A 16,784-nucleotide genomic window follows, 5' to 3' on the forward strand; every position below is an offset into this window, starting at 1 on the left:
ATAAGCAATAAATATACGAAGATATTATATGCCTGCATAAAACTATATCATTTTCCTTTGTTATTAGATATATTGTATTAATTAAAATTTTCATCACAATTTTACTTTTACACGTTTCAATATTCGTAATTATAATATTATATTTTTGACTGCGAGATGTTATAACATTGACAGGTCAGTTGAAAACTCAGCTCTCTCGCAACATCCGGATGCGTACGAGATTTCTGCAAGCCAAATTGTTCTCTCGAGAAAAGGTACCCATACAAAACAGCACGTTGCATCATTCGCAGGAAAGGGGAAGTGTCATTAACGTGCCTACGTAAAATCGAATCGAAGAATGTCCATTTTCTTCAACATAATTTCCGTTACCTCGTGAATGACAACGTGCTGCCTGTCGAGGAGGTAAATACAATGACACCATCATAGTCCAGAGAGTGACCCAACGATGAAAAACTCGATGGAAAAGAGTGGGGTCTCCAAGTAAATTGGAGTGGGGCTTAGTCACGAAGTCTCACGCCTTCCACCAGTTCTCAGTCTAAAGACGAACGTACTGGCGGGTAGTGCTTCGCTGCTTCGCTCGAGATCACCCGTGCGTGCGTGTGTGTGAGGGTGTGCGTGTACGCGCGCGCGTGCGCGCGAACGTAACACGGTGGGCGTACAACCCCCAATGACGATGTGTCAACGACGATCTTGATGCCACGTTTGCATCGCTCTTTTTCGAATCATTAGCCCTCCTCGATCGCGAGACGTCGGTCACTCGAAAGCATCGAGTCGATAGTCGAACGAGAGCAGACTCCGCCATTTTCACCGATTCCACGCGAGGTGCCCCGATGAGAGCCACCGGTCCTCGTACAGGTTCGCGCGGCTGACGCCTACGGCCGCGCCTCTGGATTCCACAAACACCAACACACGACACGCGAAGATAGTCGTTAAAATCCTCGCCGCTGGGCATCATTCGGCTATTTTCTTCGCTCATCGTTCCAAAAGTGTTTGCGTCGACCTGATCGAACGAGTGTATACATGTGCCAAGTGTGCATGTATGACAACAGGATACACGTGGAGGTGCGTTGGTGAGAGTCTTGCGACGCCACTGCGCTGCATACCAGTGAGACCCCGGCTCTGGGAGCGAGGAGAGGGATAGAAAAGCCTAGAGCGCGAATTGAAAGGAAGCGACAGAGACGAAGAACGAAGAAGGGGACGTGCAGAAGGTAGAGGGACAAAGGGAAAGAAAGCGAAGGAGAGACGGAAAGATAGAGTCAGACGAGAGAAAAAAGAAAAAGAGAGAGAGAAAGAAAGAAAGAGCAAAACTGGGGTCCGATACTGGTAGGAAGACTCATAAGAAGGCGGCCATAATGGCCTGACGCGATCTCGAGCGAGCGGCTACAGCTGCTGCGAAATATCCGCGCCGCCGAGTTCCTCTCGCCGTTACTGCGCGCAACATATTTTGCAACATCGTGCTGCGAACGCATCGTATATGCGGCCTCTGTCTATCTTTGGAAAGCAGCGGATTACTACGTAATCGGCTGCGAGGAGTGTTACCGGGCGGATTCTCGTGTTGTTCGCTCTGCCGTGAACGTGTCACATGCCTCGCGTACACTCAATAAGTTTCTGAGTCACGTCCGCGACTCGGCAACGCGCGTGAGAAGGAATTCGCCGGTTGGTAATTAACGTTCAGGAAGATCCGTATCTTCGGATGTTGTTGCCACCACTGAGAAGATCGATGCTTATCGTGAGACCAACCCATCATGCATTGAAATCTCCGAAAGGTTTCTCCATTCAAAGCAGTTCTGCTTCATCGAGTATCGGCTTCTGTATAACAACACGACTCTGAGCTATATAAAATAATTCATTTGAAAATTCATTGGAAAAGCTCTTTGTCAGAATTTCTTATGTCAGAGTCAAACCAATTTTTGAACGTATATATGTACGCAATTTCTAAACGAACGAATTATTAACAAAGTAGATTTTAACTGCGATTTTTGTATCGCGAGATTGAACTTTAAATTAAATTTAATCGATATTAATTACGAGCCGAATTAAAAATGAGGGGAGCTAATCAAGATACGGCGACGCCTTATTGTCGATGCAGGGTACTCTATCTAGGAAGCTCGGTACCTCACGCGAGTAAAGAGGGACTCTTGGGCGTCCAGGAACCTTTGAGAGAGCTCTATCCCGAACAGGGTGCACTGGGCGCACGCGGGATCGATTCTTGGCTAAGCGTTTGGAGCAACGGCTTATTGTTGGAGAATGTCGATGAACATCGTAAGAAGATCACGCGATTCTTTCCCATCGAAGCGCTTCACTATTGCGCCGCGGTCAGACATGTCAAAGGTGGAAATAGCGATTCGTCCAATACGCGGTTCCTGCCACTGGACTCGCCATTCGCGCGAACACCCAACGCCAATCATCCGCCCTTGTTCGCCGCCGTGTTGCGAAGAACAACTGGCATCAAGGTTCTCGAATGTCACGCGTTCATCTGCAAACGAGATATGGCGGCCAACGCCCTGGTAAGGTGTTGCTTCCACGCTTACGCCGACAGTAGCTATGCAAAAGGCCTGGAACCGTCGTCAACGACGATCAACGGAATCACCACGGGTCATCAACAATCAAACAACAGTCTATACCATACTCTAGGCGGCTCGAGCACCACTCTAGACAGTCCTCAAGCGACCCGTTTGGATACAACATCGACCGATGATCTCAGCTTGTATAACGGCGACGAGAATCACAAAGTCTGGGCGAGGGGTCGCGATGAAGTCGATGCTCTTTATCAAGAACAAGGCACCCTGCGAAGCACTAAGGGATCCAGACCGCGTCAATTGGTCGCTCCCCCGCCGCCGCCGCCACCGCCACCCCCTCCTGCGCAACCCTTGTTGTTGGAGGAATCTTCTTCCGCGCGACGAAAAGCTAATAAGAAGCTAAAGAAGATGAAGACTCGTTCATTGCACGAGGATGCATTACAGCAGCATCAACAGCAACAGCAATTTCTCCATCATCAGCTTCATCAAGGCGTATATGCAAACGGCCACGGACATCATACTCTGGGTCATCCGATCAGGCAGCAACATTACCATCCTCACCCGCTACCACCCAGTAGTCGATCCGTCGCTGGTACTTTAGCTAGACCGACGCCGGTGCTTTTGGTACCAGCAGCCACATTGCCACGCAAGAATCATCATCATCCGCGTTTGAGGCCAATTCCAGCTGCGGCACCCATAGTACCGATCTACGCACCTTTACCTGTAGTACCACCGACCGCAGCACCGACGGCGGCCATTTATCCAGCAGGCACGTATGGCACTGCCAAAAACAAAGGCAGAAGACATCCGGAAACAGATAACTCGACCCTAAGTACGTCCAAAAGATTAGCTGCCTCTCATGCCGATCTTACCACGGCAGAAATCACTCGGCAGGCGGATAGTCCGGAGAACGAATCTCGTTTTGGTACTGGCATATATCGGCGGAAAGGTCATCTGAATGAGAGAGCCTTTTCTTACAGCATCCGTGCCGAACACCGGAGCAGAAGTCATGGTAGCCTAGCTTCCTTGGGCTTCAGCGCTCAAAATGGCAATGCAGTGCCGAAGGAAGAAAAGAAAGATCGCGAGATCGCCCAGCTGGTCGCCGGATTGAGCCTCAATGAAGGAATGGAACGGACGCAGGCTTCGAATTCGAGGGGAGGATATCCTCTTCATCATCAACAACAGCAGCAGCAACAGATACAACCGCTGCCTAGGCCGAGACCCCGTTAGAATCCTTGCTTGAGATTGACCTGCTTCAATATCAAACCGTTTGAAAATGTCTAGGTGATCCAGAGCAATTTTAAATATATTTCAGAGAACGAAAACTTCATTAAAAAAGCAATTTTTCGTAGCCTTGGCGTTGAACTGACATGTGTATTTATCTTGTTAAATGCCTCTTTTTACCAGATAATTAATCGTCATGAATTTCAGTTGATTATGATCTATTAATTTTCCATCGACATGATCTGCCAACTTTAAATTAAAATATTAAAAACAAAAAAAACATAATGCATTTAAATGTCTAAATAATTGTTAATAATTATAAAAATTTATAATTAATAATTGTCCGTTACAAATTCTTTTTGAGAATTCTCTTTCTTTTCTTACTGATGATGTTGCTGTTGGACAATTGTTCGACAATGAATCTCACTTTTTCCGGTCGATCGCGTTGACGCAAGAGCGATTTTGTCTGGATTAACAAACATCTTCTTGCAGCTTACTTTTCCAAGCGTGACACTAGTATTAGAACGATTTTATGTTTTGTCATTGTGTTATGTGGGAAAAGATTGCAAAAGATTGAAATTCCGATATTTTATAGCAAATTTTATCTAGTGGTGTTATATGATTTTTATTGACAAACATATTTCAAATTATGCTTCTTAATTGATACAATGATTTTGAAGATAAAAAGTGCTTTAAAAAAATTTTTTACTCTGATATTGCTTAACTTCTATATCTCAAATGAATTTGGAAAAAATTTTTTTTACTCTAATTATATTGCTTAATTTCTAGATCTTAAATGTGTTTGAAAAATTTTATTAAACCAGATTAATGTTCAGTGTAAAGAAGAAGAATCGGTGAAACATCTTAAATCACATGATGACATAATATCTCGAGAAACGCAACGACCTTCTTATCGCGCGAACTAACTAATTAAGCCGTAATTATTGTCGTCTTACGAATAAGGTAGTTCTGCTGTCTGAAGCTCATTAGATGAGAGTGTAAAGCATGCAAGAGACTGCTATATAAAATTTTCCTTGTGAAAATAAGTCGAAAGATTTACGAGAAGATTCCAATGTCGTCGGTATTAAATTATTTCCTTGGATACATTCATATCTTGAATATCGCGTTTCAACTATATTTTAAATTTTATTTTGCCATAATATATAATTAATTAAAGTATTTTACTTCTTTCCGAATAATATATGTAATTTCAATTAAATATAATATAATCTAATTGACTGCACGTAATATTTCATATAATTGGAGAAAAAAATATAAAATAAATTGTTGCATAAAAGATCAAAGTCTAGTTAGAGATTCCGATATTTATATTTGCAAGAAAGATATGCAAATCACATATATATCACATATACATTGACTGAGAAAAATATCCTTGGTTATGACATTTTGCGGCCGACACCGTTGAGGTTTTTACATAACGCATTAGCACTAATGTCGTAAGTAAAGATTTAAATGCAAAACAAAAAATCTCGTCGATACTGGCTTTGGAGAGTGAATCTTTAATCTTTAATCTTTCACAGCGCTTAAAAGAATTTTAAAAGTTACTACGCATGAATATATATGAATATGCTTATTAACGTGTGTTGGAGCAATTTATTCTTATTATCGTCGATGAAAGAATTATACGCGACATTTCGAAAAAGTTGAAGTAAATTATTTTGCGAAAACATGTTTTTAAAGACAGGAGATGGCCATGTCGTATTATAAAGAACATTAATTCTGCAGATGATAGTGACACAAATGCGCTCACCGATTAAAAATACTTAATGCGCCGAGATGCTTTCGTGTACACGTCAGAGGATCTTAATCATTTAATAGCTACGCAATAATTAACACTTTCGTAATAATTAACACTTTAATCACCTTATGATGCGATTACATAAATTCTCTCATATTCTAATGTCGTTGATGAATCCTTGAAACTTCGAATATTCGAATTCTGACAATTTCGCGTTTCTAATTTTTTTATTTTAAAATGTCATTTATATAAAAGTAAAGCGCTGCGAAAATCTTAAATATATTACCTTAAATATATCTTAAATAATTCATATGTATATGAATAGTCTGATCAGGAAGAATATAAAAACAATTATCATTATGCAACTAGTACATAGCATTTAAATACTCTCTGCTCGGAAGAGCGTTTCTCCTTCGATCGGTACGTCACCAAGCGCGTCGATTATGAACGATAAAAAAAGGTTTCACCTTTCGCCGCAAATTTCTCCGAGCTATAATGGTAGGCGTTACGCAGAAAAATATCGATAAAGAATTCATAAACGAAAAAATTAATAATTAAAATTAATTTATTCGTATTTAAAATTATATTGGAAATAACTTCAATAATATATTTGCGACATTTCTCTCTCGTAAAAAATAGTCGAAAATAATCTTATGTAAATCACCTTTGCGCTTTCAACAAATTGCATAATTAATTACATAACCAACATATTTTTATCGTTCCTAATTAGCATTTAATCGAAAAAATAATATGCAAAGCGATTCGTGTACAAATTCAAAATAATAGACGACAATGTCGCTTTATAAAAGGTGGCATTGTCGCTATTTAAGACGCGTGTCTTCGAACAAAAAGTTGCAGCGACACGTAGGCATCGTTAACGCGTCATCGATGAGTCGTTCACGGCGGAAGTATTATGCAAATCGGAAAACGGCAGGCAGCATTTCTTTGGAGAATGTTTCTCTCATAGGAATATCGCCGAAGAAAAAGAGCCGCAAGCCATTAAGCCGATTAAGCATCGCTAGATTAAGATTCATACAGTCAATTATCTGACGATCAATTATCTAACTGTAAAAAAGGAAGACCTTTAAAATTCAAATGACAATAGCATGCAAAAAAAATATGAATTCCACGCCACTGATTATTATCGTGCACATCGGTTGCACACAAACGAAGGACGCACACTTTATTAGTCACCTAACTATCGTTACCACGTTGTTTCCACGCCAAGGCTGTTCTACGCGGTTCATAATATAATTCTCTCGGTTCTTTTTTACCGCGCTTTTCCCAGACATCCAAGCGATTTCGCTTGATAAAATAAAAATGTACATTGATTATGGCGAGGACCATTATATTGCTACAACTACTGTAGTTGCTGAAGTAGAAAGTGAGTGTAAAATATGAGCCGACCGCACACATTGTGAATACGCATGCAAGTATAGATACGAGTACAGTGATATAGATCATTTCTATATAAATATATTTATCAAATAAGCTAGGCAAAATTAATTATGTAAGTAAACATGCCATTAAGCTGCACAGAAATATCAGGCAGATATTTTATCTCGATTCTGATCAACGCGTGCAATGATTGCGATAAGAAAATATATAGAGAGAGAGATTCATATTTATAGTTATAAATTTTTTGCCAAATATGAAATATATTCATTTTACTAGGAATTAAATTTGGAAAAAAAAGATCTGATAGGATATAAAGTGTGTTTTACTGAAACTTTTCGACAAGCTCCGTAGTGTATGGATAAATAATAGAATTGTAAAACGAATTTCGACGCCGGGCATCACGCTTGCTCGGACACGAGACGCGTTATTTCACTTACGGTGCATTACATGCACCATGCACGCGAACCTTTCTATCGTTGTCGTCGTCGTTACATCGACTACATTCCGTTCCCCCGTATAATTTTCAGGGTTAACCGCAAACGTCGTATGCAATACTCTAGTTTCAGAATTGCAACAAATAGCCGGTGGAATGCAAATCACCTTGATCGATGATTTAAATGGAGCGCACTCTATCCCGCAGAAAATGCTTTTTAATCATTTTATTATAATATTTTCGAACGAGTCGAAAGTCGGAAAGTCGGATCTAAAAGCTTAGGCAACATTCTCCATGAAAGTCTGCGCTCTGGATATTTTGTATATATGAGAAAAACTACTGAATTATTAGACTGTAACACTTTTTTTAAAAAAAAAAGAAATGTGTCGGTGAAAGAGTTTTAAAATTGATTCGTCACATGAAACAAAATGTTTTATCTTGTCAAAAAAAAAAATAGGAAAGTGAAAGATAATTTCAGATGTTGCGTTAATGACGTAAGAGTAATTATCAGAATTTTTAAAGGAAAGAAAGTACTAAAATGATCCTGGACTAAAAGGCCAAAAGACATCTTAAAGCTGTCCAAAGGATGAGATGTCTTTTAGGAAACAAAGATGTCTTTTATCAATTTTCTTTATAATTAAGAAAATCGATAAGAGAAAAAGATTAACACCTCCAAATAAACTCCCAAACTGGAAATATATCAATAGATTTCAAGTTTGTTTATTCTAGCGTTTCTTCGCCGGAATATAGCCATTGTACTTATACATATAGGATAATAAAACGTCTTGTAAGAGACGATTTATAATTTGTAATTATAATTCATAATTAAAACATATATAAAGAGCGCTATAAATAGTATAAATGCTACCAATATTATTTTAGGTATAATTATAGCGCTAGATAACGTATTTGTAAAGTTCTGTCAATTTATCGCTCCATACTAATTATCATTAACCGTCTTCCATAAAATCGATTCTAAATGCGTTCGTATACCAAATATATATCAAGTCAAACTAACATACCGATGTAATAATGTACTAACCGTGTGCGACAATACTCACCAAAATTTATTTTATATCTATTATTTAGTAAACGAACGCAGAGAGAGTCTTCGAGAACCAGCTTACAATGAAGAGAACACATAAGTATGACAAATAAAAATATATTTTGGCAAAAAAAGTACACAGTCGACAGACTGGAGATAATGAATTTATTCTTTTATTTTCATCTCTTTTTGTCGTGTGTTTCGCATTATTGTCACGTCATTCTTTATTTCACTTCATTGTATGCTTAGGCTTTAAAAATAACGCGCGTGACAAGCCACGTTACCAGTCGATCGCGTAAGAGGACACACGTAGCGGTACACGAGCATGTCCGGGGAATAGTGCATCGTGTTTCTTTCTGCTTCTTATCGCCCTTCCGCCGGTTGTTAGCCGAGTACAACCACCGGAAGAACGATGCAAGTTAAGAGGGACGAAACGCATTTGAAAGAATGCTAATGGCATCCGGATGTCTACTTCACGACCTTGCAGCTTTTCACAGTGAAATGAAAAATTGCATAGTTGCTTCGTGCAGTGAGGTATAGATCGTCATTTCATTCGACGATTGATATTGATGTATGTATGTATATGTGAATATGTGTGTGTGTGTGTGTGTGTGTGTATGTGTGTGTGTGCACGCGTGATTATGAGTGCACGCAGGAATGCAACAGTCTATTTAAAGACGATTGCACCGCGCGCAAAGAGACGCCTGTCACATTAATTTTATTAACCCTCGCGTCTGAGACGAGCACTGATAGGAATGTGCCATCGAGAATGCGAAAGAAGACTCATTACGTTTCTAATTGCATATATATATAATACGTACGGCATGCACACGCAGGATACGCGAATCGCAAAGAATGAGGATGCATTATCTCCTTGACTGGAGAAAATGCGAAAATACGTTGCGTAAGCTGCACTTTTCCTTCGCGACGAAAGTGCACTGCGAGCTAATTCCATCGCGTGTGCGTGCACGCGTACACTTTAGATTAATGTTATAAGCAGAGAAATACGCATGTGAATATATTGTACACGTTTGTCGCAACACAAATAAATATCATATATAATTATATAACAAATAAATCCGCCGATTAATATTTTATATCAGTTTCATATATTCGCATCCATCATCCCTCACATCAATCTGTAATTCAGCTCGACATACAAAAAATAGAGCGTATAATTATGTATATTAATAAAATCAGCAATTCCTGAAATCTTATGATTACATCACATCTTTTTTCATTTTGATAGCAATTTTTCGTGCGAATTATATAAGTGAAAAAAATAATATTATATAACAATACACACGAACTGTAATATACACTGTAAACATGACGTTTTGTTTCAGTTATCTTGGAATTTCGTTACTGGTATATTTACAAATTTCGGACATTTATTATACCTGATATCGGACATTTATTATACCTGATGGCCTTCACAAATCATTAATTAGCTAGTTGTAGTATGTGACCTTAACATTCTTAAACTGCTACGATAACGTAGCCTCGCGAACTCGAACTAAAAGCTCAAATTACAGTTAGAAGGTAGTTCTATAATTTACAGTTAGCCGCGTATACACGTCATACGAGCGTACGAACGTAAAGAAAATCGGGTCAGAGAGACGAAATTGGTTTTTAATAATCCATTGAATGTTCGTACAATCCCTGCAACCGTTGACCGATTAGTAAACTAATATCTCGTCTAAAATTAATTCGTAACGGTGCAGGTGCCAATATAACGGACGATCGTTTACCACAAAGTGACCGGCGTAATACTCGCGTACAGCAATTACAACATCGATGCAATTAATTTCTAACATTATATCAAGTCGCGTAATATACTATTTATATCTTTATCTCTCATTCTTAAATATTACGTAAAAAATGAACACATAAAGACAGGTATTCCTAATGAAAAAAATGATAGCTTCGCAATTTTTAATTAATAAAAAAATGCAATCTTTTTATATAAATTTACTTTTAATTTATACGTTTTTTTTGCTATTCAAATCAATAATTATCTTTACGAATTTGTATTTGATCGTTTCTCGTTGCTTGGATGGTGACAATAGGTCCATCGAACATTCCTTTTCGAAAGAAGCAGACTGTGTAATTGCATCGCATACCGTGGTGGCCACGAATCTGGAGTAACTGCAATGCACGAATAAGGTCGCAAAGGTGCATCGGCGAAAAAGATACGATGGAAGGAGAAAAATTCGGAGCAAGTGCGTGTAAGAGGAGGTCGAGAATACGCGGACACGAGCAATGCATACAGAGGACCATCGTCCTGTATATGTACTTGTGGTAATGATAGCGGCGAGTGAATTAATACTCGGGTCGCATCGTGGCCGAAATAATGTCTGCTGGCCCTGCTCCAAAAGCCCGGGACCTAATTTTTATACGAGAAAAGTATTACACGAAAAGAAGAAAGGATACTTTGTTACGCTCACCGGTAGATGTCGGCGGTTACATCGCTCAAAAACAGCATATTTGGTGACTTTAATGAGTGGTACGCGCACTTGATCAATTGACGCGCGGGAATAACGTGAGATTATTAATATTTATTTACATGAGAGATAAAAAATAAAAATATATCCTATACTCTGTGGAAATCTTGAAATGCTAAAATTTATATATTTAATAGAAATACCTATTTTTTTTAAATAATGCTTTATAATTTGGCTTCAAAAAAGATACAACTTATTTTTTATTTTTTCTCGATAGCATATGCAAATACTTCCTATTTTTAATGCTTTGAGTACTTTCTATTTCTAATGTAAATGCTTGTATGCGATTTCAATGCTTTATACGAAGAAGTAATGTACAATTATGAGCTATGAGTGATTTCATAATTAACTAACGGAGAAGCGGCATTTAAACGCGGAACTCCGCGCCTAGAGAAGACGCGCGAGGTAACAGCTGCAAAACCTGCCTGCGTGACAAATTGATAGTCGCCAATACTTCCGCTTAGGATGAATCCTTTTAAACGGTTTTAAGAGCCTTATGCAGGCCGAAGACATCCAGCAGGTTTAGTGCTTAAGGCTTAATCGTCGGTATAAAAGATGAATAATATTGGTTTATGATACAGCAAATATATTGGACAATTGTAAAAATAATTTAATAATTAATAATAAAACTTTTTTCATTATTGTGTGTAAATAAAGTCAATTTATATTATTTTATAGAAAAATATTATTTGATATTCATAAAAAATGTCAAGTTATTAATATCTTCTCTCTTTTAAATTATTATTATAATCTAAATTCTCTTAGAGACAAATGGTTTTAATAAATATTTAGTTGGTTTGTGCCAGTTTGCAATATGCTTAAGTACGGTAAGAAATAAATTGCACTTTACAGAGATAAATGTGAAACGAGAATTAACAACTCGATTTGATCTAGACCCTAAAAAAAGCAATGCAAAATAGCACTAATCGCGGAATTATTTGAGATTCCAGCACAGCACTCGCAATGATCTTCAAAAGATGAACAACAGATGCGAGATTGCCTTCATGAAAGATTAACTTACCGCTAAGGCAAAATATTCTGCGACTAGCATATGCCATCTGCTGTTGACTAAACGATATCTATGAGAGGACATAGGTTGTAATCGTGTGCGATGCATAAAACCGATAGTTATTATGCTAGTTCTATAACGGATCTCCATCAGTCTTGACAGAAACATCGTATGGATCAGTTTGCAAATTTTCTGCTTGAGAGATATGTCGTGTCTCTTTCTCTCTCTGTCCAATGTGAACAGTTATAATTGCTTTTCCATGTTTTATGTATAAAATTCATACAATTAACCTACTAGACAGAGTCTTTGCAACGTTTTTACATATAAATGTAATTTATATTATAATATTATAACACACATGTAATGTACGTTATAATAATTTAATGTAAACATATTACACAGAAAAAAATGCATCTTTTTTATAAAGAAACTTCTACGACCGTCAATATATACTAGCGCTTTAGCAACAACCTATAATTTTGTAATGCGGGTAAAACGAAGGTAATGCACAGTTTAAACACAGACGATATCTCTAAAGTTCGACTTTCTCACCATTAGCTATAAATTAATGACAGTGTGTTTGTCTACGGGCGCTACTAACAATACGCGAACGAAAGTAAATTGCGACAGAAATTACTTGTAGCGAGACGTAAGATCCTATTCTAGAAAGAGGAACAATTCTAATAATTTTTATCCTCGTGCATGGAAATTTACTGTTACCGATGGCCTTGTTATACTCGTACATTTATTCAATATTCAGCATATTTAATACCGTTATGTAAATACGATTCTCATTAATTTTAAAAATAATGTCAATCAGATTGCGCGAGAAAAGTACAATAAATTTCACTAAGCGGGGAAGCTCAGAAATGATTTACTAAATTGCCATTACTTGCTCATCCTCATGGGACAAGAAGTCCAATCTTTTAATGAAAAAAAAAAAAATAATAATCTCGAGAGAGCCACGAACAATAATATCGCAAGCTAGAAGAAGGTAAAGAAGGAACGAAACGGATACAGGGGTGAAGAGGCAGCCGTGAAGGAATTAGACGAAGAGGGAATATACACACAGCCTCTGCATAGTTGGAATAACAGTACTCTCACGTTGGTGCGGCTGCCTGGCGAACGCCATCGAGAAATACGGTACCGTTACCGGTTACGACGTTACCGCATATAAGCGAATACTGGCTTCCAATGCCGGTGGTAATCGGTGGATCGAGACGCCATACGGTCCACCCGATTGATTCGGTTGCATCTCTTTCCTCTTCTCTCTCTCTCTTTCCTTCTCTTTCTCTCTCTCTCTCTCTCTCTCTCTCTCTCTCTCTCTCTCGCTCTCTTTTGTTCTCAGTACCAATCCTTTGATTAATCTTCTTGATGGATCTTCGGTAACCCATTTTGAAACCAGCTGCAATATCGGTCACTCGGAGTATGCAATGCATCAACTTGCTAATATTTAATCAATTTAGAGTAAAACAAAAAAGTATGTACGAAGAAAGTTAAAAGTGTGCTGTTTTTACCTTTCTTCATAAATGTAGATAAAAAAAATAAAATTAAGTAAAATTTTAGTTTAAAGATGTGTAGGCAAGATATTTTTCGCATCAATAATTTTGCTTCTCTAAAATATAAATTCAATTTCAATGTTAGAACTTTTTATGAAACTACATCAAAAGTAGTACTACAACAAAAAATACTAATTAACGAAGAGAAAAGTATCTTTTTAACAATACATCCTTGTTCATTTCAACATGCTGAGATCTGTATGAATCAGATATATATGTGCCTGAAATAATAAGGCAAAGAATTTACACCGTGACATCTCTTTAAATAAATGACAAGTGTGATAATGATGGAATAAAACATCTTATCCATCTAGAAACACCGGATATTGTGGGTGTTCCCACTTTATCAGCGTGGTATCATTGGAACATAATTTCCGGACGGCCAACGAGAGAGTAACCGATGTTTGCCGAGAGCATCTCTCTCTTTATCTTTCTCTCTTTCTCTTTCTCTCTTTCTCTTTCTCCGCCGATCTTCATCCCTCTCCTCTTATTCGTTCCACGTGAGGCGCCGACTCACCAGCTAGAGAACTCGAGCCTCTCCTGCGGAACATCCCCGGCAGTTTCGCGTCGACGGTCATCCGGATCGACTCGCCGCGGCCAAGGTCGGTTAATGTGAAGAGGAAGATCCTCGTCGAAGGTCGTCGAGACGAGGACGGAAGAATTGGCGAACGATCGTCGCGAGTGAAGCTCATTGTGGTGCAACGTGCTCTCGCAAATGATCTCGGTTCGGCCAATTATCGTGATAGATTTCTCCGAGTATTTGACTGTGATATGACAGCGAGAACTTTTAAGATTAACTCGTGTCAAGGTGATTGTGCCGAAATCGGATGATTATATTTAATTCTGGAGCACACGAAGCGATTGACCAGAAGCAAACAGGTATATTTCGCAAGTTTAGTCTTATCGATGTTGTGACATAGTATTCATAAAGTTTATCTCTTATTTTGAATTGTGACATGCGATAATGGAGCTCTCTCTCGATTACATCAATTCTGTACATTCTAATTTGGCAAGAATACATTTGACAAGAATACATTATGTGCGACGAAAGAAAATTATGGAAATAGCTCTTTTAAATTTTACTTTGCACTTGAGATTGCTGATATCTTTTTAGCATAAACAGATCTTACATGCATATCTTAAGTGAACGTGCAAAATGAAATCTCTCGATAATTAACAAGTTTCTAAAATCAATATATTAATTTCTAAAGCAGCTAAGGAAATCGGAATCGATTTAATCGAAATGACGCGCTCCGAGAAATGTATATCTCACGCATGTGATTATCGACCGGTTCGATATCCATTAAAGCAGATGCAGGCGGGAAACGAGCCGTGAACTTGGTAATTGCAAGTTGAACGACGTTCGATCGACTAGCTCTCTTCTACGATGCATCGACACGTGATGCCGTAATCTGTGTTCGTCGACCTTAATACCGTTGCCTTAAACACGCCGTGGACGCTTCGACAGTTATGAAAACGGGGAGCTGCTCTTGAGAAACGGATGAATGCGTCTCGTCGATGGATGCGATCAAGTGCACTCATGGTTGTTTTGTTTCCCGTTGTCTCCACAACTGCTCTCGACATCCTTGCTTACGAATCTCGCATTCTTACGAATCTCGCATTCTTACGAATCTCGCGACAATGTGAAGTAAACGTTAATTTTGCAAAAGTCATCTTTAGTTGCACAATCACAAGTCATTAACAATCGTCGATCGAATCTAGATTCGTGCTGCTATAGCGATTACGGTAGCGTGCAGTCCGAAATTGGGTCACTGGCGTCAAGAAGCTTGTTGGTGATTATTCAGGGTCGGCTTCATGCGATGAGCAAGGAGGCAGTCTCCTCGTGTGCAGCCTCATAATGAATGAAGAATAACGCGTTACATATCATATAAACTATGTAAAGCAAAAATTAAGCGCAAGAAAACTACTTACGACGAGATGAGAACGCGCGGAGAGAAAACTTCCGTTTTAATTAATCCAGAAATGCATATACTGTACTCTGAATCAGGCCTGGTAATTATCGATAATTATCGCACAGCCTCGGCTCTTTTACGACATATTTCCCTCGCTGCTTCGATCAAGCGTAACGAATCCCAATTATAGCGGCTGTTTGGCAATCAATTTCGTCACGATTGCGAACAGCATACGCGAGGTCAACACGCGTTCAGATTCGCGAGGGTGGGGGAGGAGAGATGGGGAAAGGGACGCATTGACAGTTATTTCAGATTGCGTACGTAATGCTGAATCTGAGCCGACATTGACACCTTTTGGAAATCGTCGATCTGTTGCTCATGATACACCTGGTCCATAACTGTACTGTACAGTCTAACTGTCTGTGAGCAGTCACAGATAATCTAAAGCATGACAACTGGTTTTTTTTTATATCAGATTCATATGCGCGATTAACTTTAATTTTTCACTGCAAAAATAGATATAACGCTTTTGATGTAAAATTTGTTCTCTGATATATGTTCTCTCGTATATGCATATGACTATCTTATATTAAATTCGAATTATTATATTTATTTAAATAATTAAAATATAAATTGCATAATGTTTCTTCTTCTTAATTAAAAGAACATCTATAAAAACTGCGAATACATCGCGCGAATTCGTCAAAATTAATATCGCATCCGAATGACGGAGCTGTTTTCTCCGAGAGTTGTTAAAAAGGCATCGCGCATACGGCCTTAATGAAGAAATGCGTGCAGTTTCACGAAATGCCGGTGAAATCCGCAACACAGACATGCACGCAATTTTCCTATATATTCCCGCGAATTATAGTTTCTACGGTGGCTTTTGCGATTTCTAGCTCGCAGGATAATGACCTTAACATTATCTAATTAGCTTGATTTACATTTACATGTGTAAACATCGAATCCTGATTTTCCGAGTAGAAAAAGAACTTTCATCGCTTAGTGCATTGACCGATGTGCCAGCCCCTCGTTCGCATAATATCGTGATATGACGCGTGCGAGATCTAAATTACTACTGTCTTAATCAACCGTTTCATCTGCCACGCATCGACAAGCTCATTGTTTTCTGTATTTTCCTTTTGTCTGATCTCCATCACTTTTACCGTTGCCATGCAAAAGTACCGGCGTATGTAAAAGTAACAGACTAACCCGGTCCCTATTTTAATTATTCACGCACCGCATAGCGCTTGCATAGATTTAACGCATCGCGACGTTAATAGCAAGTGCTATAAAAATCAGTTAAACTGTCAGTCACTGACTGATCCTGTGCTGTCCAGTCGGTTTGAAAATTTTTAGATTTTTTCTTCTAATATCATCAAATATGATTAACATCGAATTCAAATCATTTCGGAAATCTT

General features: G+C 38.5%; 1 protein-coding gene across 1 annotated transcript; it reads left to right on the top strand.

Moving 5' to 3' along the window:
• Positions 1-548: 548 nt before the first annotated feature.
• Positions 549-3,888, top strand: LOC105247935. Its single transcript, XM_011252402.3, has one exon. It carries the CDS (start codon positions 2,043-2,045, stop codon positions 3,747-3,749), a length of 1,707 nt encoding a protein of 568 aa, XP_011250704.1. The 5' UTR covers positions 549-2,042; the 3' UTR covers positions 3,750-3,888.
• The last annotated feature ends 12,896 nt before the right edge of the window (positions 3,889-16,784 follow it).

The sequence above is a fragment of the Camponotus floridanus genome, unplaced genomic scaffold, assembly GCF_003227725.1.
Source record: "Camponotus floridanus strain SB8 unplaced genomic scaffold, Cflo_v7.5 scaffold54, whole genome shotgun sequence".
Classification (NCBI taxonomy): Eukaryota; Metazoa; Arthropoda; class Insecta; order Hymenoptera; family Formicidae; genus Camponotus; species Camponotus floridanus.